At 37.3% G+C, this 26,822-nt stretch overlaps 1 protein-coding gene across 3 annotated transcripts; it reads left to right on the top strand.

Annotated features, from left to right (window-relative positions):
• The first annotated feature begins 11,197 nt into the window (after positions 1-11,197).
• Positions 11,198-20,611, top strand: LOC116260960 (DEAD-box ATP-dependent RNA helicase 57). Of its 3 annotated transcripts, none has more exons than XM_031639514.2 (15): positions 11,198-11,921; positions 12,006-12,769; positions 12,920-13,050; positions 14,023-14,171; positions 14,639-14,741; positions 15,701-15,822; positions 15,955-16,046; positions 16,743-16,839; positions 16,935-17,015; positions 17,152-17,387; positions 18,382-18,576; positions 18,646-18,736; positions 19,397-19,519; positions 19,610-19,760; positions 20,060-20,611. In XM_031639514.2, exons 4-15 carry the CDS (start codon positions 14,094-14,096, stop codon positions 20,254-20,256), a joined length of 1,566 nt encoding a protein of 521 aa, XP_031495374.1. In that variant the 5' UTR covers positions 11,198-11,921; positions 12,006-12,769; positions 12,920-13,050; positions 14,023-14,093; the 3' UTR covers positions 20,257-20,611. The 3 variants fall into 3 exon arrangements, with proteins under 3 accessions (XP_031495374.1, XP_031495372.1, XP_031495371.1); XM_031639512.2 differs by having other exon boundaries at positions 11,198-12,562; positions 12,645-12,769; XM_031639511.2 differs by having other exon boundaries at positions 11,198-12,769.
• The last annotated feature ends 6,211 nt before the right edge of the window (positions 20,612-26,822 follow it).

Below are 26,822 nucleotides of genomic sequence, written 5' to 3'. Positions count from 1 at the left end.
GAAATCATAGTCAAATTCAGGTCTGGCTGTTGTAACTGAGGTCTCTCTAATTTTATATAAAATTTTCTAGACTTGAAGTTCTCTTCCGGTTTCCCAAGTTAAATTTTATTAGGTTTAAACTAATTGAACTTGTCAGATTTGATTTGATCAAAGCTGCTAGGACAGGTTATGACAAATTACTGATAACGAAGACCCTTACTGTGAAGAAAATCTGCGACAGATCCAACTTATCCTCTTTTTTAATCTTCTGACGTAGAAAAGATGACGAAAGAGAAAGAACCGTCGCTTGCTCATTTCCTTTGGAGACATTCGTTTTCCAATATGAAGGAGATCCTCCAATTTATTAAACACCATCGCTGGCGTCATAAAAATTTCTTGATATGATGTCATCTAAGTTTTTATTCCTTTCTTCAAACAGGCTTTACGAATTCTCAAATTCACAGAAAACGTTTGCTTTGGTCTTATCACCTACATACATGCACAAGTTTCAAAAACTGCTTAAAAAAATTCAATTTTTTTCAAAGCGAGTTTCGAAAAAATTGCCATCCAGAGAAAGAGCCAGATTTTTGTATCAATTAAATTTCTGCTCTTTGCTGAACAATAAAAGCATATATATATATATACATATATATATATATATTTTATGAAACATTTAAATTAATTTTTTAACCTGAAACGGAGCCGATATTGACTGCAGCTTCAAAGACGCGTGCATCCCTGCATTATTGTGACTCTCAAATTCATTCCTAACATTCTAACTCCCTTAACACAAGTTAATCATTTCTATGTCAAGAACTTATTTCTCCCTTCTATTCAATCACTTCTTTCCACTGTTTCTTTTTACGGTACTTTTGCCATTTTGTTTGAAATGAAAACAAATTTAATTATGAGCCCCTTAACTTACTCAGCTGAAAGACAAAGGTAGATTTGTCGATACCAATAATGCAAAGATGCATTTCTAATCAACCAGTTGGAGTACTTTGGTTTAATCAGATCATTTGTCAAAAGGCAATAATGGTTCTTTAATCATTTTGGTATTTTCCATTTCAGCTCTCACATGGATTTTGATGCAGCAGACACCAATTTAGTTATGCACATGTATGAACAATTTACACTTTTGTTAGATTTAATTGTTTAATCTGCATGTATGATCATTCTGAAATATAAGTTATATATATGTAATTATGTGTGTATATGTGTACACGATATATTAGTACAAGTGTAACAAGATTAAACAAACTGTAATATATATATATATATATATATATATATATATATATATGCCAAGTGGTCGGTTTTTGCCTCGTTATTCAAACATACAAATGAGGTTTCGGAAACCAATTGAACATTAAACTTGGTTTTACATAATGTTTAATTTTTAGGGTTGCATTCATATGCAATGTAGGGCATACCATTAACTATGCCATTAACATGAGGATGTTTCAGTTAGAGGTGCGAGTTTTTCAGGAGAATGTTTCTGAAAATATGTCTATAGCTGTTAATTAATGCCTGGAAAATCATGTGCGGATAAAGTTAGAGACATTTACAATCCAGAAAATAAAAACCTCTTTTATACAGACATAAAAAAAATTACATACGTAAGTTTATATTAAGACAAGCATCAAAGAATTAAGTTTTTAACCGCCCCTACCCCACAATTTTGAAAAAAAAAATGAAATAAAATTTCATGTTGATAAAATTAAAAATTTCAAGCTGGCGCTTGTAAGAGTTTGGAAAGTTGAAGACCCCTTGTTCATTTTGAAAATCTTGTCCTTCGTAAGAATTTTGGAAAATTGAATGCCCTCTGCCAACTCTCTGGAAAAATTCATCTTGGCCCTTGGAAACTTCGGAAAAATATTTCGTATCAGAATATTGTTATGTCTTCAATTTTTCACGATCTTGAATATTCGATATTTAAGAATTACATACAACTCTTCGGCTCCCGATTCGCAGATTTTCCAAATCAGCCGCGTGAATATGGTCTCCAATACTCAGGCACAAGCTTATTGCTAAATTTCTTGCCAATCTGTTTCCAAATTGTTGGAGCACACCAGAGTTGAGATTCTTTTTATTAACAAAGAAAATTTAAAGCCAAACGATTAGACTGACGGAAAGCCAGTCCACTGGAGGTTACATCTCCTTCTTTTATTGACCGAGAATTCAGAATCAAAGAATATATATTAGATGCTGTGAGGTCTTCTTACCAAGGTGAGTCGAGGGCAGAGCTAGGGGACCGGCACATGGCATGGCTGCGCCTCAAATTTTCAGAAAGAAATTTAGTATATATAAAATATTATATAAAAAAAAAAAAACCGGCAAGACGCTTGCCGTCCGGTGAGGGTTGATAGCGGCCGTCTGATTCCCACGGTGCCAATGAGGTGAGTCAGTGCGCCGCAAGGATCAATCTGGTTTCTGTAAGTTTATGTAAATGAGTAAAGATCAGGCATCTCCTTGTCAATCATTTTATAAATTACTATCCATTCTGGAAATGTCGATTTATTGTTTCAAATCTTGTTCAACAGCGTGCAGGCTGCAGTAACTTCCATAAGCAGGTAGATCACTTGAAGCTCTTCCATGAAGTGGAAGGTTTTGTACGCACAAAATTCAAGAATGAAAAACCCAATGAAGGATTTGCCATGCCGGGAAAAAGAACATGGAGAAAGAAAGTGAAACGATGAAGCGGACAGTCAGGAAGCAATAACTCGCCTTCTTGACTGCCTTAGATCTAGCCCAACCGGTGCTACTTAATCTCACTTCTCCCCAACGACATCGAGCTTCTTCCGCTACATCCAAGTGCTCTCAAACAGGTTTTGCTTTGAGGTGCTCCCCTCCATTGCCACTGAGTGAGGCACGACGAGCAGCTTCTTGCTGGAGCTCTTCTTCTTGTCCTTCATCCCTTAGTAGTCTTGCCAATGAAGCTCTGCAGAGAATTGCAGGAAAGGGAAAAGAAAATTTGTTTGAGAAGGAAATTTCGCAGTTTATTTTATTATTATAATAATTTTAATACATATTCGCATAAGTTGATCTATCAAAATTTGTTTTCTGAGTTTTGAAATGTCAGGACGACCAAATTTATATAATGTTAAAACTGTGAAAATATGTGGAAGAAGTAAACTTTAAAACGCAAGTGCACAAAAGTTCTGCAATCGGCTGTGAGGGTATGCGACTCTTTCCTTCAAAACGAAAAAAAGTGAGAAGTTGCTTTTGGAATTTGTTTCTGATAAAGAAGTATTGAATTCCTTTGTTCGTTTAAGCGTTCCGAATGAAGCCTTGAGGTTGAATTTGCCAATTAATAGGGAAAAAATTTACGAAACACACCTAAGTTTCCCCATAGTTCTAAAATATGACATCAAAAATATAGCAAGTTTTGTTTTTTATGTCCATTTTAAATATTAATAAGATATTAGTTGAGACTTAGATAAAGCTGGCCAATGCAGACTAATAAACTTGAAAATTATCTTTGTTGATGGCATTTTAGTTTTTTCTTTTCACATGACACTACCCTAAGTTAGTTAGTAATAACCTAAAGTTAATGATTTTTTATTAATGGTGTAAAACTTGAGTATATTTTTGACAAAATCCAAGAGTTAAGTGTGCTTTTTTTATGACCCTCAAACTTTAAGGTGTGTTTTTTCCAAGTTATTAGTTGTTGATTTTTTGTTTCCTATTACCGATTAACACCTGCATATGGGCAAAGAAACAAGGAATGGAATAGAAAAATCGCATATATGCAGAGTACTTCTGAATCAGATTATGTTGTAGACCAATTATAATTGAATGAAGCAATAAAAGAAAGAATTTAAGACATACGAAGACAACCGCCGAAGTCGGGCAGAAAATTTGTCAAAGAAAAGACGTGTTTGTAAAAGTTGTCTCCGATTGACTACATTGTTCGGACTGGTTTAAAATTAAACAAAGAAGCCGAAGGATACAGGAGTGCAAAATATGGACCGGGCAGATATGCGACTTTTACTTCCATCAAACTTGTTGGTATTCAACACCGCATGCATGCACGTACGTACACTATAATATAGCGGTGTCAAATACAAAGGGGCCAGGAAGAAGGTGCTGAGTCGTTTCACCAAACAGTTAGTCGTCACGGCGCGGCCTCACATACTGCTTAATTTCGACCTGTCGTCACATCCATTGTAGTTGTTGCTCCCAGTTTCACTGAAATCTCACCCCCGTGCCCTGGGACCCGATTCAAGTTGATTTGACATATACCAACCGTGTATATCGTAATTTTTATTTTTCTTTTATGTATATATACGAAGAGTCGATGCATGCTGAATACATATAAATATATACTGAATTTTTTTATTTGAAAAATATTTTCGGATGACTAGATATTTAGAAATTATAGCTAAATATGTGACATAAACCATCGTTAAAAACATAATAAACTGTTTCTACACCATAAACTATTTTTAGTGTGGCGCTTCTTTGGGTAATGTTTTTAGTGATGGCCTTCAACTATTTTGTTAATATTGATACTCATATTTCAATATATATATATATATATATATATATATATATATATATATATATATATATATATATATATATATATATATTCCTAATAATCTTGAGTTCCATCCAGTCGCTGCAATACATTAGGTAGATGTTATTAAATAGAACAGTTGATGCAAATGCTTCAAGGCGTGTACTGTGAGAGGCCAGAGGATTTCATCAACTAAAAAAGAAATCCACAAAACATACAAACACACACACACCACAGACGCACACACACATATATATATATATATATATATATATAACGTTTTAAATTTCAACCCTTACAGCAAGCAGATGGAGACGCGCTGCATGTTAAATGTTTTCTCTATATTGAGAAATTCGCTGGTTTTGGCAATCGTTTAGTAAATAGATAAGAAAAAAATACGTCGAAGGAACTGAACAAAATAAAGTCAGGCCCAGTCTAGCTAAAACTGAGGGGAGTGTAGTATGGTGGATCTCAACCCACTACCATCCACTTCAATTCCTGCCAAGTAGAAACTATATTGATGAAGCAAGACAACCAAGCATAAAACAAACAAATACACATTGTTTTTTCTTGGATTATCAAAAGCTTCAATATATGCTCTTACATCTCCGGTCTTGCACCCTATATGCGTACATTGTTGATATACCCGAGCAAATATATGCACATGTGCATGAAATATTTCCGCCCTTGCCTCTTCTAACGGCAGGAGAATATATTCTAGCACCTTTCAAGTGCTGCACTTTGAATGTTGACCTTCCAAAAGCTGAACTGTTTTAAAAGTTACTTGAAGATGTAATCTGGTCAAAACGACCAACTGAAGAGACAACGAACAAAGTAGATAGAGACGGTTCTAGCAGCAAGAAGATTTAAGCACTGTGATCTTTCTGGCACACAAATTGCTAGAAATTTCTAACACAACCACTAACAAGTTTTTGAAGTTTCTTACCCAGGGCGACACACCACAGATTGACTTTGAAGATTGATTCCATAACATGACTAGTTGAGTTGGAAAGTTCTCCATGCCATCCTCCTCACTGTGGTTCGTCCGATCGAGTCTAAACTTGGCTCCACGTTTTTCTTTGGCACAATGTTGAGACCAGCAGACTTAGACCTCTGTGCGTACCTTCTAGAATTGAGGTTGCAGATGCAGCTTTAGCTTGCTTGAAGGAGTGATGGTTAATCATGATCATTGAACCATGGTCACAAGCATGACACCGGTGGCCTGTCCTACCTAGTAACGAAGCTACATGTGTGCTGGTGTGGTTAGAGGTGAACACGAGCTTAGTCGAGCCCGAGTTCAGTCAGCGCGAGCTTGGCTCAACTAATGAAACCTCGGGCTGGACTCGGCTCAAGCTCGGGAATAACTCGACGAAAGCAACTCGAACTTGACTCGACAGTTACGTGTTGAGCTTGAGTTTGACTCAATTACGGTTCAACAAACTCGTTTGAATAGAATTAATGTTTATCGTTATATGTTGAGCTCAAGCTCGACTCAATTAAGGCTCGACAAACTCGATTAAGGGTCGAACTCTACTCGGCAGTTACGTGTTGAGCTCGAACTCAACTCGATTATTTGAACGAATCGACTTATGAACTCGAGTTTGACTCTTTAAGCAAATGACTCAGCTCGAACTCGTCACAAGTCGACCTTTAACAAGTTGAGCTCGAGTAGCTCGACTCGTTGTTCACCCGTACGTGTGGTATGACGATAAATAGCAAAGCTACATGTGTGTTGGTTTGGCATTGCAATGAAACTGAACGTGGTCCAGCCATATGTGGTGCCCACACCAGACCTAGGTCGGTGGCTCAAAGTACCCTTCGGCAAAAAAAAACTTGGTGATCCGCCACTAGTCCCATCATGGCAACATTTCGCCGGGGAAGGCGCCACAAAAACCAAAATTTGGTACCTTAGGAAAATAACCATATCACGGACCAATCAACGGACCAAACTACATATTAAATTAACATTCCGTTGTCCAATGTATAAAATGTGCATGCTTGTAAGAGTTTGTCAATTGTCATTGTGTTTGGAATAGGGATTTTTGGGTTTTCACTGGTTTTAAGCAGTAGAGTTGTTCACTTTGAATACAAAAAACGAAAATTCGTTACATATATAATGTACCGAGTGTGTTTCCACGTAGATTGGGTTCGTAAATAATGTACCAACTGTGCTTCACATGAATCTCAAGGCTGGGTTCTATTGAAGTCAAGCCATGTGCTGAGAAACCAAGTGTAGCATCTGCTTTGAGGTTTCACACACTATCCATTATGCTTTTGAGCAGGTTGGAAGAGAAAGCTCGGATGTGAAACTGCAATTACTCTCTTGAAAAGCCGTAAAACCATGTAGTGTACCGCATCTATTCTAGAATTTACTGTTCCGTGTGCCTCATCTATTCTACAACACCATTTTCAAACATGTACCTGTTTTTGAAGATGACTTTTTGGGCACTTTGGACCTCTTCTAGAACTTAATAGAAAGTATATGCCGTTTTTGTCACAAGTTATACTCACTTCTCCATAGACTTGACTCTCTCTCTCTCTCTCTCTCTCTCTATATATATATATATATATATATATATATATATATTTCTTTCCTTCTTTCTCTCTCTTTCTTCTTCTTCTTCTTTTTCTTTTCATGTTTACCATAATCATTAATTTCGACTTGGATGTTAATAGTTCATAAGGTCTGAAATTAAGAAACTTTCACTTTAAAAGTGGCAGATCTTAAAGAGGAAATGGGTCATGTAAAATCCGGTCCCAAAACCAAGCCACCGATAGATATATATGTGTGTGAGAGAGTGTGTATCAAACCACTTGGGTAAAGGCCAAAACACCAAACCCCCTAAAATAATTAAAAATTAGAGGAACCATATATTAAGTCCAAACGTAATTTTATTCATCAAAAAGTTAACAGCTATTTTAGTACTATCAAATTTCTAATGATAAAAAATCAGTACTTTTTATGAAAACTATCGATACTAAAGTATGGTTGATTTATATTACTAATTAAATTACTATTTGTTAACATGTTTAGTACCATGTTCATGTTTTATTTAAAATGTTTGTGTGTGTGTGTGTGTGTGCGCGCGCGTGTGCACAAAGAGATTAGTTAACCGACCATCCAATGACCGGATACGGATCCTCATCCCGTCCATTACTTTTTAAGTTTTTCTCTACAAATTTAATCCAATGGAAGTATATTAAGATATAAAACTATGAGTTTTAAATAAAATAAAAAATAAAAAACTGTATAATTTAGAAAAAATAGTGAAGCAAGATCCAGTAGATCGATTTGTAAAATTTTAATAACTAACGGCCTTTGTATTGTCAAGTGATGATAAAATCAGATCTAGACATAGAAAAAACGTGACTGTTAATACTCTTATCATTTTTTTTTAATATCTATAAGCAAAGCTGAAACTAGCTATTACTGTTCATGTTGACATCTTTCTCCTTAACTTGGTTCTTTCATTCTACCAGTTGTGAACACGGATGCGCAGCTAGAGCTCGCTACCAAAATATTAATGGTCATTTTCGTATCTTCCTCTTCCTGTTCTTTATAGTGAGCTCCACAGTTTTGGGCCGGCCCCTTAATTAACTGCCCATATCTGTTGTCTGGAATGCTCAAACATATCTAAGCAGTACAAAGCTCAACCTAACACGCCATTGTATTATTTATGATTTCACCGCATGTTGTTACGAATGTCGTGGACAAAACCAGGATTTTTTCATGAGGTGATCAAATTATAGTTTCAAAATTTTGACAAAGGCCGAAATATCAATTTCCAAAATTTTATACATGATATTTTCTTTAATTTACATGTAAATTGTTATTTTTTTCTAAGGGGACCCTGCTTTGGTCTTTGACCGGATTTGATTCGAATTGATATTCAAGCAACGGCTTCATACATATTTAGAAAAAAAAATGAACATCTGACTAAGAAACTAGATTGTATTTAGATTTAAGAAATAACCATGCATTCATTTTGAAAGTTGGTCCTTAACATGTCATGATGCAGCTAAAATGTGGTTATCTATGTAAAAATCGGATTCGGATTCAGGTGCAAAAGGAAAAATTAGGTGCAAATAGTATTGGGATTGTGAAATTAAAAATCAGATTCAAATATGACGTGACATCTTCTCATATTTGAATCGAAATTCAAATCCAAATATGTGGGCATCCAGCAAATCCAAGTTGGTAGAGAGTACATCTGATTGAATGGTTGACATCCCTAGAGAGGTCCAACTGAAAAATTTGAAAATATTTTTTAAAAATACGCCAACACTTTTCAAGCAATTAATACATCTTTATAAATGAGATTAGGCATGTTGAGGCAATTAAGTGGACATTTCGCGAGTAGATCAAATCAACAATGTGTTCTTCAAAGGCATATTCCAGTAACACGATGTCTTTCCAATATTTCCATGTTCTTTTCAACGAAGGCCTTCTAATTAAGTTGATCAATGTTTGGTACTGCTAATTAACTTACATACCCAATCAAACTTAGCTTGCCTTCTCACGTCTCACGCCATGATCATGGAAAAAGGAAGAATATTGTCTCAATCTGGCATCTTTCATAGAAAATGCTCGCTATTACTGTTCATAAACGTGAGACCCGTTTTTTGAAATCATAGTCAAATTCAGGTCTGGCTGTTGAAACCAGGTCTCTAATTTTATATAAAAGTTTCTAGACTTGAAGTTCTCTTCCGGTTTCCCAAGTTAATTTTTTTTAGGATTAAACTAATTGAACTTGTCAGATTTGATTTGATCAATGCTGCTAGAACAGGTTATGATAAATTTGTCTGATAACGAAGACCCTTACTGTGAAGAAAATCTGCGACAGATCTAACCTCTCCTCTTTTTTAATCTTCTGACGTAGAAAAGATGACGAAAGAGAAAGAACCGTCGCTTGCTCATTTCCTTTGGAGACATTCGTTTTCCAATATGAAGGAGATCCTCCAATTTATTAAACACCATCGCTGGCGTCATAAAAATTTCTTGATATGATGTCATCTAAGTTTTTATTCCTTTCTTCAAACAGGCTTTACGAATTCTCAAATTCACAGAAAACGTTTGCTTTGGTCTTATCACCTACATACATGCACAAGTTTCAAAAACTGCTTTAAAAAATTCAATTTTTTTCAAAGCGAGTTTCGAAAAAATTGCCATCCAGAGAAAGAGCCAGATTTTTGTATCAATTAAATTTCTGCTCTTTGCTGAACAATAAAAGCATATATATATATATACATATATATATATATATTTTATGAAACATTTAAATTAATTTTTTAACCTGAAACGGAGCCGATATTGACTGCAGCTTCAAAGACGCGTGCATCCCTGCATTATTGTGACTCTCAAATTCATTCCTAACATTCTAACTCCCTTAACACAAGTTAATCATTTCTATGTCAAGAACTTATTTCTCCCTTCTATTCAATCACTCCTTTCCACTGTTTCTTTTTACGGTACTTTTGCCATTTTGTTTGAAATGAAAACAAATTTAATTATGAGCCCCTTAACTTACTCAGCTGAAAGACAAAGGTAGATTTGTCGATACCAATAATGCAAAGATGCATTTCTAATCAACCAGTTGGAGTACTTTGGTTTAATCAGATCATTTGTCAAAAGGCAATAATGGTTCTTTAATCATTTTGGTATTTTCCATTTCAGCTCTCACATGGATTTTGATGCAGCAGACACCAATTTAGTTATGCACATGTATGAACAATTTACACTTTTGTTAGATTTAATTGTTTAATCTGCATGTATGATCAAACACACACACACACACACACACACACACACACATATATATATATATATATTCCTCCATTCGATGATTTTCCATGCCCTGAAAGTGTACCAAGAGGTCGGTTTTTGCCTCGTTATTCAAACATACAAATGAGGTTTCGGAAACTAATTGAACATTAAACTTGGTTTTTACATAATGTTTAATTTGTAGGGTTGATCCATATATGTAATCTAAGGCATACCATTAACTATGCCATAAACATGAGGATGTTTCTGAAGATTTGTCTACAGCTGTTAACTAATGTCTGGAAAATCATGTGCTGAGGGATAAAGTTTTACAATCCAGAAAATAAAAACCTCTTTTATACAGAAATAAAAAAAAAAATACATACGTAAGTTTATATTATAACAAGCATCAAAGAATTAAGAATTTGGAAAAATATTTCGTATCATAATATTGTTATGTTTTCCATTTTTCACGATCTTGAATATTCAATACTTAAGAATTGCATACAGCTCTTCATCTCCCGATTCGGAATTTTCAAAATCAACCAAATGACCGTGCGTGAACGTAGTCTCCAATACTCAGGCACATGCTTATTCCTAAATTTCTTGCCAATCTCTTTAGGAGCACACCAGAGTTGAGATGCTTGTTATTAACAAAGAAAATTTGAAGCCAAACGATTAGACTGACTGAAAGCCAGTCCACTGGAGGTTACACCTCCTGCTTTTATTGACTGAGAATCCAGAATAGAATCAAAGAATATACATTAGAAATAAAATCAAGAAACAAAGGAGTTAACAAGACAGAAGTCTGCAGCGGGCAAACAAGAAGATATAGAAAGCGAATGTATAAAAATATCCTCAGTCTGCTCCTGCCCTCCAACATTGTTCGAATGCACTCTTTCGAATATCATCGTTGTTAGAAATGACATAAACGTTGTTAACTTCATTTTATGTGAGTTGGAGAGATCCACTGAAAGCCGAAACTTCTATTCAACTCCTCTTTCTTTTCTTCGTCCTGTATATCAGTAGTTTCACTTTTCTTTTTGAAGAGAATTGACGTCTTGAGGATTCTAATCAAGAGCTTTCCTTTTAATCTACGCGATTTCAACACAGATTTGAGATACGCCAAGGATGGGCCAGTTACTAACTGAGAAGCCACCAAATCCTTTCTTCTAAACACACCTGTCGATTCATCTAAATGAGACCTGAACTGCTCCGTATACATCCACCGGATGGTGTGAGGTCTTCTTACCAAGGTGAGTCGAGCCGTCGAGGGCAGAGCTAGGGGACCGGCAGATAGCAGCACGGCTACCCCTCAAATTTTCAGAAAGAAATTTAGTTTATATAAAATATTATATATAAAAAAAGGCCGGCAAGACGCTTGCCGTCCGGTGAGGGTTGATAGCGGCTGTCTGATTCCCACCGGTGCCAACGAGGTAGAGCCCGGACGCTTCCATGGTCCCTCCTCGATAAATCTCCTCCACATTGAATGAGGGTTTGCCTTCACCGTCTTTGTGCGGATACCAATCCTGGTTGTATTTTGGAAAACATTGTTTCATTGAAATAAATAAGAAGCAGCCTTCTTTTTTTTCTTCAAGTATTCTGCTTCGTCGAGCTTGAAGCAATCTGGTTTCTGTAAGTTTATGTAAAAGAGGAAAGGTCAGGCATCTCCTTGTCAATCATTTTATCCATTACTGTCCATTTTGGAAATGTCGATTTATTGTTTCAAATCTTGTTCAACAGCGTCCAGGCTGCAGTAACTTCCATAAGCAGGTAGATCACTTGAAGCTCTTCCATGAAGTGGAAGGTTTTGTACGCACAAAATTCAAGAATGAAAAACCCAATGAAGGATTTGCCATGCCGGGAAAAAGAACATGGAGAAAGAAAGGGAAACGATGAAGCGGACAGTCAGGAAGCAATAACTCGCCTTCTTGACTGCCTTAGATCTAGCCCAACCGGTGCTACTTAATCTCACTTCTCCCCAACGACATCGAGCTTCTTCCGCTACATCCAAGTGCTCTCAAACAGGTTTTGCTTTGAGGTGCTCCCCTCCATTGCCACTGAGTGAGGCACGACGAGCAGCTTCTTGCTGGAGCTCTTCTTCTTGTCCTTCATCCCTTAGTAGTCTTGCCAATGAAGCTCTGCAGAGAATTGCAGGAAAGGGAAAAGAGAAAGGGACTGTCCAGGGGTCAACCTTTTTTTGTTTTAAGGCAATTTTGTAGTTTATTTTAATTATTACAATAATTTTTAAAAGGAAGCGGTTATTTGAGAATTACATGCAAAGGTTGAGGTGCTCTTTGGTGAGTGCCAAAACTCGAGCGGTTTTGTAGTATCAGCCTTTTTATTAGGCGCTGGTTTGTAATTTGTTCTTTTTGCCGTTAGGGCTTCAAGCAGGCGCATCTCTCTCTCCCGCGAGCGCGAATTCCCGTTTCAGCGAAGCAGGAGGTTCATTTCTCTTCCACTCTCGGTGCGTCTTTTGGGCATATACCGCCGGCCGCCGGTGAAACGTACAGCTATTTCTCTCCTGTTTTATCTCTCTCTCTTTTGGCTCTCTCTCTTTCTCTCTCGCTTTCCCCGGCTCCCTTTTCTCCATGCCGCCCATGACCCGGCGCTTCCACTTTTTAATCACGGCCCATCCGATCGTCTTCCTCTTGCAGGGTTCCAGAAATCGCATCCCCTCATCAGTGTGTTCACCGTCAGCACTTCAGCAGCATTCATCTTCTGCCAAGTTCGAACCAGTGGACTGAAGCTAGACGACCCTCTTGCTTCCTGCGTGTTCCCGTCTCAGGTCATATTTCTCTCATGCTTTCTTTCTGTTCTCTGTCGCACTCCGTTTTTCTTTTGTTTTTTCCAGCCCCCTTTTCTCTATTCCGCCAATTCTTCAGCAGCATTCGTTTTCTTCCGGGGTCGAGCAAGTGGCACGCCTGAAATAAAAAAGCGTAATACAGGAGTGGAGTTGCTAAATTTGCAGCTGCTGCTGAGGCTGCGGATGATCCATGAATTATGGTTTTTAAGCTTTTCTTTTTCCATATATTTTTGAGTTCGGCGTTTGATTCTGCAGGCATTACATGTTGCATAGGTTTTTTGGGCGTTATATTATGTCGACTTTAACAGAGTCGTCAAATATCAATGACATGAATGTGTTTGTATGTCGTCCTGCTTAAATGTAGATAGAATGTATTTGTATGTCGTCCTGCTTAAACGCTGTCTGATTTTAGTTTGGAGCTTTTGATGATAACTGAAAAATATTATTATTTCAACAAACATTGCAACACTGCAAGTAATGGAGGTCTTGTTATTGGTTAATATAATTTATGATGGAGATTCTCATTTGTCGTGTACTTTACATATTATTGTGGCAAGCTTGTTTTCACGAACAGATATCTTTGTTTGCTTCTCCTGCTTTGCTTCTTGTTTCTGGATTGAACCTTACTCCATTCTGTTTATATCAAGATGAGAGTTGGGTATGAGGCTGCTGTGGATTCCAATTCACTGTCCTCCATTTTCAGACATACACCAGATTGAGGCCAGTTCACTGTCATTCAATACCTGTTTTAGAGCTACTTATAAACGCATTACTTCTATGGACTTGGGAATCAAAATCTGGATCCAAGTTTGAATTTGAAAAGCAGCACTTTGGTTGCAGATGGGCTTGACGACTGGTTTAGATCTAGGATTCAGATCCAACTCTGACCCTAGTTTTCCTTCATGCTTTGCCTTTTCACATAATCATTCCTGCTAACATATACAAATCATGCAGAGATACGGGCGTGAGAAATTGGCAAAGCAAGAAGAAGAAGAACAAGAAAAGAAATAGATTCTACTAGAGACATGGGGATCGATTCTATCCTCTTTGCTGGCACCCGATTCGATCGAAAGAAGTTTGCCAAAGACATCGCCAAGTTCACAGTTAGTGTTTGTTGTTGTTGTTTCTCCCTCTTGAATGCTTCTACTTTTTTAACTGAATGAATAATAAGGTCTCCCGTGAGATACTAAATTGCTGAATTGATAAGTCTTCACACTGCTTTTTTGAAACCATTGAAAATCAGTGAAAAGGTCTCATTACAAGTGTATGCACAAATGACCTTAACGTCTCATAGTTTCAAGTTTTTCCAGTCAAACTTGACCATGTCATTGTGAATTTCATCATGGTTCCTATACCTCTCCACTTTTGAATATTTCTGAAGATGGACGTTTTGTTGTGTTACTGGAAATGATGGGTATGAAAATGCCAAAATGTTTCGGAGATAGGTGATGTCTTATCTGATTGTTATGTATTTTATGGCTGGACTGTCGAAATCAATCAACACGATCAGATCTTTACTTTATCTAAGTTTCTTTCTAAAACATCTATGTCTTTTTTTTTTGGTCTGCAGAAAAAGCATGTAGAAGAGCCAAATTCGATAGTGGAAGCTCTGAAGGAGGAGCCCATAGCCAGGCTGGAATCTAGAAAAAAGGGGAAACAAAGAGCTGAATCTGGTGAGTCTGTTCGTATGATTCATTTGCCATCTGTATCTTGTCTGGGAAATCATACTTCCATTTTTCCTTTACATGTCTTCATCACTGCTGGTATTGAGTCTACTTTTAGAAAACATAGAAGTACAATCTAGAGGCTTTTTCTTTCTTCTCTGTGCTTCTTGTCCTTGGCATCAACTATATTGAGAAGTGTTTCTGGTGTGGACAATGTAGGAAGTCGGTGTGGTTTTTGTTGTGTCGATTTTGCGGTGCAGCTGACTAACTAACATGTAAAAACAACGTAGTTTCACATGCATATGAAAAAAGTAGTGTTCCTTTAGTGAAAAAACAGGTAAAAGATTATGTCAAGGAGAAGAACTCATGTATCTTTTGTCATCCTAAACATGTTACAGGCCCATTTTTGGCTGTTTGGATGCAGATAGCTAACCAACTGACGAATGTTAAATTAAAGGTAAGTCGGTAAAGAAGTGCCACATGCTATGAAAGTAAGCAGGGGTATATCTGGTTAAAAGACCAACATGTTCATGGGCTGAAACTGATGTGTAGAACACCTGAGTTATCCAGATGATATGCAGCCACAGATCATTTTAGCTTGGACTGGAGTTTGCAAGGATATGTATATGACTGATCTATACATTCATGGGGCATCCAGCAGATACTGACTGAAAAATGCATTAGCATTCCAGCTAGAGTGCAGAATTGGAGGTTTCTGGAATAGACACGCTAATAGACAGGAGGCTGCAACCTGTTGGAGCACTATTACTTTCTTGAAATATTTTATGTTTCCAAATCAAACATTTAGTGTTGTTATTGGAATCATTTTCTTGGCAACTTACTGTGGGAAGAATTTCTTTTGCCGATATCTTTTACTGACATCTGATGACTTGGCTGCACATTGGCGATTTCAAGGACCTCTGCTGTAGACTGTAGTCTAATCAATATTTCTACTTAATTTTTGCTAGAAACCGTGGATAGTTTTCATGTATTCAAGAGTTCAGAACCTGAAATGATGGATCTTGGTAAGAGAAAGTTAACAGAGAAGAAGTCCAATTCAAAGATCAAAGAGCTCAATAGACAGATTGAGGTGGTTCTTTTTTCTTTGGTTGTTTTATTTTGTCGAGAATGGAAGTGTACAAGCACCTAGGTTAATGATTGAAATGTTTGCAATTTGTGTTTGGACTTTAATGTTTTTTTTGTTCCCTTTTCTATAATTTAGATGGCAGCTCTTGCACGAAAGAAATATGGAATCCATGTTGCTGGCCAAAATATTCCATCACCACTTAATGATTTTGCAGAATTGAGTACGAGGTACTTGATTTTGGACGTCAGGATTCTCATCAGCAGTTATATCTTTCTTCTTTAATTGCTTCTAGCAATTTTTGACCTGATAATATTTGATATAATACAGTAATACTATCAACTGCATGATTAAAGTGTACATCTGATATCTTTGTTCACTAAACGGATGAAACTGATCAATGTTTCTGTATAATAAAGTGTATTGCAAAAGGTGAGAGCATGCACTGATTATAGTATCACTCCTTTCTTTCTCTAAGATGTTCACTGTATTGCTGGTGGTGGCCCTTTGTAAAGTAATTTTCTTTTGGTTTATTGATTAGTCTTCAGGATTTTGATTCTGGGAGGGCTTCTGGAAACTTGATGAAATTTAAATTTGTATTATTTATTTTGTGGTGCTTATGTTTAATTTATCCTTTTTTTTGCCGAATTCTTTATTGTAGTGTTCAACATCAGAGCCACAGTTTGTTTATCTAAATATTAAAAGATTTTTTCAACAAACGCGGGAGCTATGTGGTCCTCCTTTCTCTCTCTCTCTCTCCACATATATATATATATATATATATATATTTAAATCCTTGAATGTGGTGGTGCATGCCTCTCACCTGACTATTTTTCCAGTTCCATGATTTGCTTACAAACAGTTTGTCATCTGCCATGTTGTTGTAATTCATAGTTTGTTGAATGTCAACATTGATAATTTTACAGGTACAAATGTAAACCACGCTTACTCCAAAATTTGTCAGAGCTTGGTTTTAAAGAGCCCACACCTATTCAAAGGCAGGCTATTCCAGTACTCCTCTCAGTATGAACTTTTGATCTAACGAACTGAGTTCTTTCTTTATATTCCCTGTTCAATCATCTTCTATTCGGGTTCTCTCATGGTCTGTTTACTGTCAGGGGCGTGAATGCTTTGCTTGTGCGCCTACTGGTTCAGGGAAAACTTTAGCTTTTCTTTGTCCTATTCTGATGAAATTGAAGGTACTAATTTGCTTTTTAATCTTTCATTTGTTTGTTGTGTTTACTTGTCCAAATCACTTTTTACTGTTAGATAGAAGTCTTTTCTGATCTTTGAATGCCTGTTATTTAGACTGCTGTGTGTAATTTCTTTGTTCAGAAAGGATCAGAGGATGGGGTCCGTGCTGTAATACTTTGTCCTACAAGAGAATTAGCTGCTCAGACAACCAGGGAATGCAAGAAATTTGCCAAAGGAAGAAAAAAATTTTTCATCCGCTTGATGACTAAGGAATTGTCTAAATGTGGGGATTTCAAGAATATGCCATGTGATATCCTTGTATCTACACCCCTACGGTTGGAGCATGCCATTACCAAGAGAAAGCTTGACCTGAGCAGGTACCCATTGGTGGCACTTGTAATTTGCAACGGTTTTTGTTTTTTAAGCATAAAGTGATACAGTTGCCTATGAGTTTCTGAACTGTCTGTGTTTCATTTTATACTGGCTGAAGAAAATAATGCAGAACAGTGATACATTCTGATCATGAGAATGTTTATGAAGACCATGCATTATGTTTGCCTGGACAAGGAGGACAAGCAATAGTGTAACTAGAGTCGGTCAAGTTTGGCTGAGTAGAACTTGTGTACTATAAAATTTTGCAACAATTTCATGAATTTGAAGGAGCTGTTTGAGGTGCTTGTACGATTGTCAAAAATACCATTTGTGCTTTTATGGTGTGGCTTTCTTGAGATCTTTTTCAAACTGCTGTGACTTTTCAAATTTTTTAGTTTTTCCTTTATTTTCCCTTTTTTCTTTTTTTTTTTTAAAGAAAAACAGATATTTGTAAAGGTTCGTACTTGTCCATCTCAAGATGGTTTCAGCTTTAGTTAACAAAAAAAGAAAAAAAGAAAGGCAGGGAAAGCAAACATATGCTGTATTTGTTGATGCTTCTTGTAATTTGATCTCCAATGAGAATGCCCTCCGTTGACCTGAAAGTGATGTCACACCTTTGCTAACGATGCTGTACTGATCGATATGTAGTTAAAACTTCAAAGAGCTAGGCAGGCGTTGATGGCAGACCCATTAAAAGGTTCTGTGCAAGGCCTAGGCAACCCTGTGCAAGAGAAAAAAAAATGGAAAAAGATAAAGAGGAAAAGGGTCCATATGAATATGGTGGTTTTGAAAAAAAATTATACCTTAGTCAATGTATTCAATCAGCATATTAGGATATAGCATGCAAAAAGTGATTACCTTTAAGAGTTAAAATTTAAAAAATAACATTTTTTTTTGTTTGGACTGTGTAGGTTCCTTAGCCAAGGTATCTAGGCCACAGTCCAGCATCTTGGCACATTTGTAACTATAAAGTCTGATTGTCTATTGTTCCATCTGCAGGGTTGAGTATCTTGTCCTGGATGAATCCGATAAGCTTTTTGAACTTGGGTTTCTGGAACAAATTGATGCAGTGGTTGGTGCATGCTCAAATCCTTCAATTGTTCGTGCTTTGTTCAGTGCAACACTACCTGATTCTGTTGAAGAGCTTGCACGCACAATTATGCATGATGCTGTTCGAATTATTGTGGGCAGAAAGTGAGTATTTTGGCTGTTTAACCTCAATGATTGAGTGAACACGGGTTCTAATTTCTTTTCTTTAACTAGGAACTCAGCATCAAACTTGATACAGCAGAAGCTAATATTTGCTGGGAATGAAGAAGGAAAGCTTGTGGCAATTAGACAGTTCTTTGCAGAGGTATGTTGGTACACTTATCTTAGTTTGACATTACTAACATTGCATGCTTGTTGCATAAATGGGGATTCAATTGTGCATTTGTAACTCATAAATGCAGTCAAATTACCCAATCAGTTTCCTGTTAGGCTGCTGACATGCTGCACAACTAATTTTCCTCGTCGTGTAGAATTGGTCCTATTCATGGTAACTTATAAGGATGTTAGTACCTTTCTCTCTTGGCTATCCATCATTGTGTCAAAGTTGGTCAGCCTCTTAAATTCAGTTTACTGGACCACCAGTTGGTTTAGGATTCTAATCCAGGACTCCTGATTTCCCTTGTAGTTCAATAAGTCCTCTGCTGCTATTTGGAAAGATATTTGGGGAAAGTCTGTTAGTAATGACCTTCAGGCCGTATGACTTTGATTACTTGTATAAGAATTGTTCCCCCTGTGTTACTCCATTTTGGTAAAATGGCCTGAATGTACTGAAATTTCATTTTCTGTTCACCTGTGTAAAGGAAAACGTAGCAGGTGGTCACCAAATGTTTGTGTTATATCCTGCTTATCTGGAGTAATTTCAAAATCCTACGTTTTTCCAGTTTTGTGTTCAAGTGTTGGGGGGATACCTTTTGTTGTTCTGGTTCTTCCTCACGTGCTCATTCCTTTATTGTATGGATGGCAGAGTCTCAACCCACCTATTCTCTTATTTGTTCAAAGCAAGGAACGGGCAAAGGAGCTTTACAGGGAATTGGAATTTGCTAACATTAGGACTGGTGTTATTCATGCTGATCTGACACAAGCAGAGGTAATTCCAATCAAAGGCTTCATCTCTCAATTTGGTAAGTTGTGGTTGTCCACCTTCCTCATCACAAATTTCTTCCTCGGGTTTTCTCAGCGTGAAGATGCAGTGGATAGCTTCCGTGAGGGCAAGGTATGGATTTTAATTGCAACAGATGTGGTTGCTCGTGGCATGGATTTTAAGGGTGTCAACTGTGTGATCAACTATGACTTTCCAGAGTCGGCTGCAGCATACATACATCGGATAGGTATTTCTGTCTGTGGTCCACTTTGTTTCGGTCTAATTGTTATTCAAATTCATGATTGGAACACATCAGATTCTCATAATGACAATGATAATAAAAACATGCAAAATCTTTTGCCATCTTTTAAGTGAACCTTTGGATCACTCATCTAGTCAATCTAGTCAAACTTAACAAATTAACATGCTTTCAACTGCTTTAGATACTGTTTTTGGTGTTTCTGTTTTTCTTTTCATGAACTTGTGACTCTAAGGTGTCAGTAGCCCTCTCTGCTGCTTACATATTAATTTGTGCCTTCGCCTTAGGTCGATCCGGCAGAGCTGGGAGGAGAGGTGAGGCCGTCACATTGTATACAGAAGCCGATCTTCCCTTCTTGCGGAATATTGCAAATGTGATGGTGGCTTCAGGTTGTGAAATCCCTTCATGGATCCTAACCTTGCCAAAGCTAAGGAAGAGAAAACACAGACCACAGCGAGATTCCATAGCTGCCGTCCCCTACTAGCATTTCAAACTGACAAGTGGAATTGCTGTTATGATTGACTAACAAACCTGGTTAGTTCCATTCCTTGACGAGGGCACCATACGTCTGCTGCAGACAATCTGAAATATCCTGATGCTTCATGAAGGTCACAGTGATGCTAACATTTGTTCTTCATCGCAAAAAGTTGAGTGGCTTGAAATTGGTCGTTACCGAACAGGGTTTTACTGCGACAGAGTGGGTGTGGTGTGGTAACTGGTTTAGGGTTGATGGCTTTCACCATCCACGACTGATTCTGCATTTAGATGATGATGTAAACATTGGACATGTGGTGCTTCAATTTTGATATTGTTCATTCTAAAGCTGCACATATTTATTACGATGAAGTGTGAACTGGATCTCCGTGTGTGTGTGTGTGTGTGTGTGCATGGACCTTTGTTTCTGCACTAATTATTTGTTGTTAGTGGTTCTGTAAATTGATAATGACATTTTTCTGAATAGGTTTTCCCCTCCTTTTTCTTTTCTTTTTTCTCTTCATGGAAGGTGGAGGTGGCTGTGGTTATGAAAATTGCCTGGTAGAACGAAACCTGGTGCTTCGCAAGCGATTTGGTAGATTTGCCTACCTAAATCTCCGCTCTGTCGTGTTAGAGTGCGGACTATATTCTGCTTGAAACTTGAAAGTGACCGCAGTACCAGGCAAGGATTATGGTCACTGGCGGAGCCACGGGGGGTGCTGTGGGCCGTTCTTCATGCTGCCCTACACAAATTGCCTTATTTACATGTTGGTGTGGACTTGTGGACAAGACTACTTTTTTGAAAGAGACGAACAGCAAAATCCCGCCATGTTATCAATTTCTACTTATTTATATACGGTGCCCTGTTGAAGATTAAAATTTAAAACACCGGCGCCCTAACCCAAAAGTTTCCGGCTGGCTCCACCCTAGAGCATCCCAGGCTTGGCAGAGAAAGTGGGCCGAGCTCGAACAGGTAACTATGCTTTCTTAAGCTTGTTAGATGTTTACTATGCAAGGTGCCGTTGGTGCAAATAATGAACAGCAGAAGCCTTGGGTTGTTCAGTAATTCCTAGGTGTTGCCCCAAACTCGACTTGAGTCTGAGCTTGGCCATTTTGCACCCTTTGAGGTGGGTTAAGGACCAAATCAAGCGTAGTAGACTCAACTGGAATTTAGGCCTTGTTAAAAATACAACCCGCCGCCATGTTCAAATTAATATGAAGCTTCTTCGCGTACCTACTGTTGGGAAGTAAGTAATGGGACCCTAAGCTCTGCCCAGATTGGGCATGTATCATCAAGGCCATATTTTTTAGGGCGAGTGGTCTTTTTTCCACCGCTCCGAAGAGAGGCCATTACCACAACTAATTTTTCTCGAATATTATCAATTTCAACGGTGGCCGATCTTTGTCTTGCAACTCTTTTCCTTGGCTTGGCGTCGCACACAGAAAAGAAATAAGGTTCTTTGGTTTTTTTCCTTTTCCCTCAAGTGATCAAGTTGCCAAATTGCAATTGATCATTCCATTAAAATTTGCACTTTGGAGTTCTTTTTTAGTTTAACCATGGTTAGCAGCTTTGCTGTATTCATGCATATAGCCAAATGAGTGTTTACGGTTTTGAAGATTTCTGTATGCCATTTTCTTTGCTCTTTTCTCTCTTCAGTAGAGGGTCGCGTCACTTTATTGAAAGAAGAGTAATTGTAATTGGCAATTTCTCCTCGAAAACTGATTTGAAACGCTTAAACCCTTTTAATATAAAGCAGAGATGGATTTGTCGTTAACTCAGAGATGAACTCAAAGGAAGGCAAAGGAAATATTATGCCACAAAAGCAATCCTCACAAACACCAAGATGCGTAATGAAATTGAAGTCCTCCCACACTGCATTTCAATCTCTTTTCTTCGCTCTACAGAGACAAGAAAGTTAAGATGAAACAAAAAAAGGAGGAATGAAAGGGATTTCCTCCATAATTTAACAGAAGAGTCTGTTTCAAAGTCGGAGAATTGAAGATCCGTGTGCAGGAACCTCCTGAAAATACGAAAAATGACAAGAAAAACATCGCAAATTTTCGAACGTCATTTTCACAAGACAACATAGGGAATTATAAAAAAAATAAAAAGGCTCCTTTAAACTTCCTTGTTGAATTTGATTACTTATAGCACTTCCCTTGGAAAACCAGCATCCCCTTTTTTCTTCATCCACTAAAAGAGGCCGATGGTATTAGCTAGTGATAGTCGAGAGCCAAATCCCTATATAATATATGGACATCCAATCCGTCTCATAGAACAGAAAGATAGAAAAAGAGATAGATCCTATAAAATAAGAGTGCATAATAAATTTGAGGACAAAAAAACGCTTAGATATATAAAAATAAACGGCAAAAACAAAACAAAATATTGAAATATACAAGATAACAGAGAATAGAAAGAGAGATAAAAAAATATAATTTTCTATATACTAAGATGTGAAAGAGACGTCCTTAGGTGATTAGACAATGAAAAAGAGTCCATGTCATGTTCACGTTTCGTACTTAGTGAAAACCTTGAATTTTTGGCACCCATTTGGTAGTGTCACCTTCCGGGTTCTAAATAATTATTATTTAATGATTATTATACGAATTTTTTCGTTGATTTTACCAAAAAGGCTTTCGTTGTAATATAAAATTTGGATTTCCTTGTGATATTTGTCTAAAATATCAGTTTTTGTTTTTGAAAATAAAATAAAGATACACAATTTGATATTGCCTGTACATTCCAGTTCCAGTTCTGCCATATTGGCAGTGATTCAATCGCCAACGTTAATTAAAAATTATAAAAATAGTGGTCCTGCAGGTCAGCATCTAATCCGGGTGCATGCCCCAAGTGCTTACTGAGTGTGCAAGCAGATTGAACTGAACGGAATGCTTATCCAAACCCGTCGTTTTTCAGAATATAAAAATCCAGATCCACATCAGGACCATATTGAGACTTATAAAGAGTTGCATCTGGATAGTGATAGTTAAAGAGTTGGATCAGTTGAATTGGATCTGGCAGCATGGCTTGGAATTTGATTGGGCAATGTTTATCTACATCTTTTTCCCACTTGCTTGAGACATATAAGAAGTTTGTTTGCGAGCATTTCATCGTTTTCTCTATTGCCATATCGAGTTCCAAATGTTGGCTCGACTCCATGTCAATGGATTTCGCCAGATCCAAAATTTTTGTTTGGAGGATCTTATAATTGCTTCCAATCAGACAATAAAGAATTAGATCGGTTATCGTTCAGCTGGGGTTTGACCCTTTTTAGCTCATATCATGGTGGCATCAAGCAAATGACAACATAGTGTTTCATATAATAATACAGCTTACATGTGCTAGGTAGACCTTAGCTAGTGCTGAGTTCATTTATGCCAAGTTATTCATATCTTAGATCCTATTCATTAAGGTGCATTTATAGGTCTGAGTCAGCTCTTCGTTTTTGAAATTTTTTTAGTGAAGGCAATAAAGCATATGTCATGGAGAAGGACATCTTCCAATGAGTTCATCAATGACTTGGCTCGGTGATTCATATGTCACACTAATGGCAGACAACGGCTTTTTGTAACCAGATAGATGGGTCTACACCTGAGAAATTTAGTCTCATATCAAAGATTATGAGAGATTTTGAAGGGCTTATAAAGAGAGGTCATTAATGAAATGATTGTCTTGGTTCTTAATCATTTTAGAGTCAGAACCGAAACTACTAGGGGGTAGGTTGGGATCCATCGAACCAGGGGCCTGAGCTCGGGGAGTGGGTTCGGTTGTTATAGTGGTATCAAAGCAGTTTCAACACTCAGACCTAAGGTTCCACACGCGCTGACACATGTGCCATGAGAGCAATGGATTATAACACTCTAGAAATTTAGTTCCAGTGTCTGCGCGTGTGCCCCACGTGTGCCCTAAAGAGAGTTGATTGTAACATGTATTGTTATAGTGGTATCAGAGTAGTTCCAACACTCGAAGATTATGAGAGATCTTCAACGGCTTATAAAAGAAGGTCATTAATGAGATGATTGTCTTGATTCGAACCGAAATTGCTATGGGGCAGGTTGGAATCCGTTGAACCAAGGGTCCGAACCCGGGAGTAGGTCGAGTTGTTATATTAGGAATGTGAATGGATCAGATATATCTGATTACCATATCTTGAAACTTTACAGATTCAATTACTATTTGAGATCAAATCTGGTATGCAATTTGATCTACAAATCTCAAATCCGAGATTGACCTTTATCTTATAAAGGTTCTAACCAATACATATAAATGTCAAATCTTATGTCAGCAAGGCATGAATTTGATTGCAAAAGTTGAGGTTGGAGTGGTGTGGAGCCATTGTCCACACTAGCCTTCCAATGTTTCTTTATTTTCGTATTAACATTATCAAATCTCCTGCCAATGGAAGGAGAGATAAAGTTCTAATCTGATTACATTCAAATCGATTACTTTGATTGCTGTAAATGCAAGATTGAACCCGAATTTGAATCGTTTACATCCCTTGGTGGGTCAGCTTTAAGCCTTGAAGTAAGGAACTCCAAGGTGGAAGAAATTAAAGTTGTCCTAACTGGGCGAAAGGGGGACATTTGAAGACTTTACATCATTGCTCAATGACAGGTTACTTTTGTGAGGTTCTCGATAGTCCCGCATAGTTTGGTTTACGTAGTTATCGGAGAAAGTACATTAAAGCTGCCAGTACTGGAAAATATTCAAACTGAGCGCATTGGGCCTTCCTACAGTCAATGGATTCAACTCATTAAGAAAGTCTTGGTGAAGATCAGTAGGTTGTGTTTTTCATGGTAGACCCTTCCTTGCTTAAATAGTTCTAATGAAAAGAAAAGAAAAATAAAAAGCACAGTTACGTGGATTTAACAAAGAAAATGGCAGTTTTAGTTGTTATTGGTGACTTCAAAAGTAAAAGTAAGGAAATGGATTGTTTCCAAACTAAGGATTTTGGTTGAACAGAGATTACCGCCAAAAAAGGGAGATGAAGCTTTCAACCAAACTCTCATCCCCTTAAATACAGAGTCTGTTTTCAGCATCTTCAAGTGTCACCCTTCAACTAAACTCTCATCCCCTAAATACAGCTTTCAGCATCTTCAAGTATCACCCCTACCACACTTGAGTCTGCATGCCAATGTTCCTTTTAAAATGAACTTTAACCGTCTACTAGCCACTGTTCCATTCATTACCCCAACCCCCTTGTATGAGATGCAACTAGATTGATCTCAATATTATTGAGTACTCAATGAATGAATATTTGGAGATCCAATAGGGTGGTGGATCTAAAAGAGGTTGGATCGGGTGCGATTGTCAGGTCACCATGATGTGGTTCGCAGGATAGGGATGGCCTGTTCCTGTCACCACTGAGATTGGTGAGAGATGGGACCCAAAAAGTGCTCAACGTCAGACTCCAAGTCTTCTCCTTACGGCATTGTACTTCACGTGCTCTCGCAGCCTGATATAATGAAAATAATAAAAAAAATTTAATGGCTTTTTGGCTTCAACCGTGATCCATTGTTTTCTTTGTAATTCGAAAGAAAGCAGCTTCTTTTTGTTATTTCATTGGAGGTGCCAAAAACAGACGTGCAGACGCAAGTTCCAGTATTATTGCTGTAAAACTCGAAATGGAAGCTTAAATGATAGGGCATATTTCGAAAAACAATGAAATAAAACACCTGTCATAATTTCCAATTTTTTCAAAAAAAAATATAAGTAAAAATTTTGAAAAATACCCTAAGAAAAATTCTTATCTCTGCACCCCAGTGCGTACTGGCCACAAATAAAATATTTTTTTGGTTTTAAATATTCTATTTTAAATAAATTCATTTTGAAAATGTAAAGAAGACATACGTGCTCATGCGGGCAGATATGCACCATAACATAAGATGGTTTTAGATTAATTGAATCGGCCAAGCTGTTGATTTGGCAAATCGGTTGACTTATTGATTAGCATGAATTGAAATCCAAATGAAATGCGTATGCAAATTGACTTTCTCATTCTTGAATGAGTCACTGAATGGAATCAATTTGCCATGCACACCGATTTTGATACATTGATTTAAAGATTTGAGCCGAGCTGGTTATTTGTTTAGGCATGCCATATAGTATAGTCGAAAAGGTTATTCGTTTGGACATTTCACCTACTCCAACCATGACTCTAGAGTCTCTAATTAGTGGATCTCCAATTAGAGTCTTGAGATGCAATTTTGGAAAACTTGAAACTGCTTTTTAGAATACAACATTAAACATGGGACTGCGAAATGAAAAATATTGCGATTAAAATTTCACCAGAAAGCACCTGTTGCGAGAGTAGGTCATGCATGATATGATATATGACTAGCGATGGGGTATGAGCTGCTAAGCACCCAGAGAAGACACATCATTTTAATTAATTCAAAGGAGGCTCAACTCCTTGAGCTTGTCAATTTCCACATCGCTTGCATTAGACCTACAATGTCAAAACCTAGAGTCGGTTGCGTCCTATGACCAAATTTCCTGCACAGATCAATAAGCAAAATAGAATATCCCTTTTTTCTCCGTCTTTTTCCTTTTTTTTTTTTGATCTTGAATGA

The sequence above is a fragment of the Nymphaea colorata genome, chromosome 9, assembly GCF_008831285.2.
Source record: "Nymphaea colorata isolate Beijing-Zhang1983 chromosome 9, ASM883128v2, whole genome shotgun sequence".
Taxonomy (NCBI): Eukaryota; Viridiplantae; Streptophyta; class Magnoliopsida; order Nymphaeales; family Nymphaeaceae; genus Nymphaea; species Nymphaea colorata.
Note: the sequence above shows the minus strand (reverse complement) of the source record. Positions and strands in the feature narration are given on the sequence as shown.